General features: G+C 36.5%; 1 protein-coding gene across 1 annotated transcript; it reads left to right on the forward strand.

Moving 5' to 3' along the window:
* Positions 1-266: 266 nt before the first annotated feature.
* Positions 267-4,346, forward strand: LOC104090899 (uncharacterized). Its single transcript, XM_009596095.4, has 5 exons — positions 267-651; positions 1,487-1,726; positions 3,026-3,109; positions 3,418-3,547; positions 3,811-4,346. Exons 1-5 carry the CDS (start codon positions 395-397, stop codon positions 4,069-4,071), a joined length of 972 nt encoding a protein of 323 aa, XP_009594390.1. The 5' UTR covers positions 267-394; the 3' UTR covers positions 4,072-4,346.
* Positions 4,347-5,020: the final 674 nt, after the last annotated feature.

Consider the following 5,020-nt stretch of genomic DNA (forward strand, 5'->3'; position numbering starts at 1 on the left):
TGTGTAAACCCAGGTCTAAAACGGATAATACATGCCATGAGATTGTTTCATTACTAGTAATTCACATAGTATTTTGGTTCTTTTGCTAATTTTTCATGTTACTTTAGTTTCGGACTCTACCTTTTCCCTCCTTTGCTCCAAAAGGGAAAAGACAAGAAAAGGAAATTCAAAATGGAGGGAGCAATGCAAATATTTTTGAAATGACGCGCCATGCTGAGCTGTTATCTATAACAGATGCAGGCGTGCTATTTAACCATTCGCCGATCACTGTTCCCATCGTTCCCTCTTCTTTGGTCCAAGACAAGACAAAAAAAAAAAACCCTCTTTCTCTCTCACACCCCATCCCATACTTCACTCAGTCACACAAAAAGGGTAAGACCCAAAACCGCTAACAATGGTGAAGGCGAGAGGGGCAGCCAAAGAAGTAGAAGAACAAGGTTCCAACAACGTCAATGATGGAGCAGCAGAGTATGAGAAGCAAAGAGCGGAGAGAATCAGAGAGAACAAGGAGAGAATGCAGAAACTGGGCATTCTCGAACTTTCCAAGAAGATCAACACTGCAAATGCCCCTTTAAAGAAACCACCACCGAAACTCACTCCCCGAAGCAACTGTCAGCCATTGTCACCTGACCCACCTCGCCGCTCTTTTAGGTTACATCCAATTAAAACTTTCTTTCTCCCCAAAACTAATTAAATCTGTTGCTTTGCATTTCGTTGTTTCTATGTCTATCTGGACTTTATTCTATGGCGTTTTTCTCTACTTAGCCTTTTACATTTTACATCACCATTTTCGGGGTTTTCCGTTCTTCTTTATGATTCTCCAAAAAGTAGGAGAGATAAGAATGTTCTGGTTCCTATTGTGTTATGTTTGACATAATTAGGGGGGAGCTAGAGTGCCAGGTGCGTGTTCAGCCAACCCCGTATCTTGTTGTATTTGTCTTAAAAATCCATTAAATATATGTAAGTTATTAATTTAAAACCCATAAGCTTCCTAGTTCCACTTCTGGACATCAATTCTTTTTAATAAGAAAAGTTATGCAGAAAAAATGTTTGTTTATAGATATTATGGTATTTGACTCTGAATAAAAGTAGATAACAAATCTTACCTCCACAAGGTGAGAAATGTGTTACGAACATAGATGCTGGTGACAGTTTGGAGTATCAAAAGTTGGTGACAATTTTTATGTGTTGGTGAAAAGAAACTGGTTGAAAAATGTGTACCTTTTGCCATTTTCTTGCGGTTGAAAACAGCTTTAACCAACCAACTGGTGAAAAATAATTATGCCACACTAAACACAGCTTAAGGAATAAGGTTTTGCTAATGAGACCTGATTAAAGTGGAGATATTAGTTTGTGTTCAATATCTCATTTGGTGTTTTCTTGTGTTAGAGGGTGTTGATTTTCCATCCAGTAGAACCTTTCTTGGTCTCTCTTTTCCCAATCCTGAAACAATATTGTTTATTGAATGATGTTTAAATGTTTTTAGGTTGAAGGATAAGGCTCCAGTTAGTTACAATGAACATAGGATTCCCAAGACAGAGAAGACGTCAACAGAGGATGTGGAGATTAACATAGCAGAAGGTGAAAACCCCGAATTCTACACAGAGGAACAAGAAAAGCTTTTAGGTGATTGCCAGAATGCGTGGACTCTTTATGTTGACGGCTATGATGAAGATGGCCAGCGCATATATGATCCTGGTAATGGCAAGTCATGCCATCAGTGCAGGTCTAAACATTTGTTCTCACTATCTGTTTTTTGTTGCTTTTTTGCTTATTTCTTTCCAAAGGTACTGTTCTATGCTATCTATAGAAAAAATTTGCATCTTTGATGTATTTGAAGGAGTGATACGATTTTGCAGAAGATAATTCGAAGTTTGAATTAGTGCGTGAACGAATATAAAAGCGTGGAAATAGTGCTTCAGGAAAAAAAAAAGAAGAGTTAGCATCTTATTGCTATGTTTGGTTTGTTTAGTACTCCTTATCTTTGTTCTTGTAAAAGAATTTGAACACTGATAATTAAATGCCTTTTCAACTCCTAAAAGTGGTATTTCATAGTATGTTAAATTTGAATTATGAACTTAAGTCTTGATATGAAACATCACGATTCTTATATAAGGCTGAGAATTTATTTATATTCATATGGGCGATAACCTAAGTCAGCAGTCTTCATCCTTCAGTGATATTCTTAAAGCATCTTGTTGCATGTGATATTTAAACCAATAGAAAGAAGTTTGCATCTTAACTTTAGAAATGTAATTGGCATTTAGTGGTATTTTTTTGTATGGCGCAACGTGCTAGTCTTGAAAATTGCATCTGATGGTGTATCTTTTAAATAGTTCTATAAGATGTTCTCGTATGCTTCCAAAAGTAAATCATTGTCTGCTGACAATCATAAGAGCCAACATTGTATGAGAAGCTGAAAACATTTAGGATGGAGATTTTATTCAACTAATGTCTAATAGTAAGTTCGTGAAAGTTTTCCAGGTAAAAGTTGATCACCGGATAATTCTTGATATGAATCTCAATTCAAAGATGACCAAACCTGTCTTGTCTGATCAAAATATCTCTTCTCCATTTAGTATGAATAACTGACATTTTTCTTGCCAATGTGGAAGCTAACTTAAAGCCTATGGTTTATTAAAGAGTGAATAACATCGTTTATGAACTTCTGGCTTGAATATTGCGGTAGAACTCTGAGATTATATATCTACTTACGGCTGTGCAATCTGTAGCACACATGCTTGCACATCTCCTTAATTTTTTGATATCCAAATGCGTTGTATTCATTTAGAGCAGAAACCATTTTGTTCATGACATTGACACCCGTCATTATTGCAGAGTTACTTTGATTCTGCATTCGCTTTTACCATCAGCAATTAGAATTTTATATAATAATAAGCTCCGCTGCCAACTCCAGGATAACATCCTTCTTTGTACAATCAACTGGAATCTGTCTAACTTTCTCTTGTTTCGTTTTATTGCTTGATATTAATTTGTAACCTAGAGATACTTGATACAATTGCAGGCAGAAAACTCTTGGTCAACACACTGAGTGCAGCAAGTGCAAGCTGGTTCAAGGACAGTTCTGTGGAGATTGCCTGTGCATGAGGTGATAATGAATGAAATCCTCTTATCCCATGTACCAAACGGCCCCTTAATGCCTACAGTATTTTTTCCTCCCATAGATTTTTAAACTTAAGCCTGTTTACTGTCTTTGACAAAATAAAATGGAATTTCCTTTTGGAAGCATACATATGAGGAGGTGCTGCCAATACATTCCCAATGATACTAAGAACACAAGCAAGAATAGCTGTCTTTCACAGTGGATGATTTGTCCCCCATTTTCTGGGACATTTTTTGGTTAATAAGTTATTAAAATGTTTGCGGATCTAATCATTTGAGCTTTAAATTATGTAGGTACGGGGAGAATGTCATTGAAGCAAGTGAAAATCCAAACTGGATTTGCCCTGTCTGCCGAGGAATCTGTAATTGCAGTCGATGCAGGCGCGACAAGGGGTATGCACCAACTGGTTCTATTTATAGAAAGGTGACCTTCATTGGCCTTTTATTCTGAATTCATTCATTTCACTGGGAAGGCAGATATCTTGCCTGATAATCACAAAGGATTCTCTCTCTGTATATAAATAAGTTTGCGTTTAGGGGGAGTGGATTTAAGGGGTTGAAGCATTCAATGCTGTGACATACAACAACATACCCAGTATAATTCCACATAGTGGGGTCTGAGAATGCTGTGACATACTTATCAAAAAAAGAAAGAAGAGATTCCTAAGAAAATACACATGTTTCCAGGTAGTTCGTCTTGGTTACAAATCTGTGGCACATTACCTTGTCAAAACTCGACTGCGGAGTGACCAGAAAGACTTAAGCTCTGCGGATTCACCTTCTGGAAAGAGTATATCGCCATGTGCTGAGTTTGCGGATACTCTTTCAACTTCTCAAAGTGACGATAACAAAGATTTGAAGGGGGAAGAATGCCATGATGATGATCAAGAAGAGTCAGCAAGGGAAACAATGATAAAAAACAAGAACGATCTACGCCTGACAGACTGAAAAGGAACAACCACCACATGTAAGCTTGAGTATCAGACTTGATGCAGAAGCTTTAGAAAATATAATATCAACAAAATGCATACTTTTGATCTACAAGGGCTAGAAGTAGTATGTAATCAGCTGCTCGGTTAGAAGGATTAAGCCGTTTTTTCGCTTGGGTATAAACATTTTGCAAGCTTTCCAACTTCCAAGGGAGAAAAGGGCTGTTTTTTGTTATAGTTACTCTGCATCTTTTTTTGATTGCTATTATACATTGGGCACTAACTTAACAGTCTTATTTTCGCCTCAAGAATCCTTCGAAAGAAAAGAGTAGTTTCTTTTGCTTGTTATTAAAAATCATCTGCAGTATAATAATACTAGTTCCAAACCATTCTTGAGTGTTTGTTTTTCTTGAGAAATTAAAGCGATGTTGAATGTAAGTTGATGAGCAAAAAGTTTTTCTTTTCCATTTTTCTCGATACTATAGGTAGAGACATGTCTTGTCTTGCCCATTTACGTATATAGATATTCTTTGCTGAAAATGTGACCTTACGAGCAAGAACTGCAAAATCACTTTCTTAAAGAAAAATTTCATAAACGAGTAATAACTAATGCAAGTCTTTCAATAACAATTGTAATGCAAAAACCACTATGGAATCTGCAGTTCACGTACTATAGGTGAATAATAAAAGAGGAAAGTACATATTTTGGCCTTTTAAAGCAAACATACAGTAATATTACCGATATTAGCCCAACTGGTTATTTGTATGCTTCTCTCTCTTTTTAGTCTATCTCCTTCCTCTCCCCTTTTCTTCCTCACGTAGTTTACCTGATGTTGTGTCCCCTCTTCACTACAATACCAAATAATTTATCTTTAACATCAAATTAGGATTTCAGAAAAACTAAAGCATGTGGTTCTTTTTCTCCCATTCTCAATTCAGCCGCTTCTTTTAGCTTTATCACTAATTAT

Source organism: Nicotiana tomentosiformis, chromosome 4 (assembly GCF_000390325.3).
Source record: "Nicotiana tomentosiformis chromosome 4, ASM39032v3, whole genome shotgun sequence".
NCBI classification, from domain to species: Eukaryota; Viridiplantae; Streptophyta; class Magnoliopsida; order Solanales; family Solanaceae; genus Nicotiana; species Nicotiana tomentosiformis.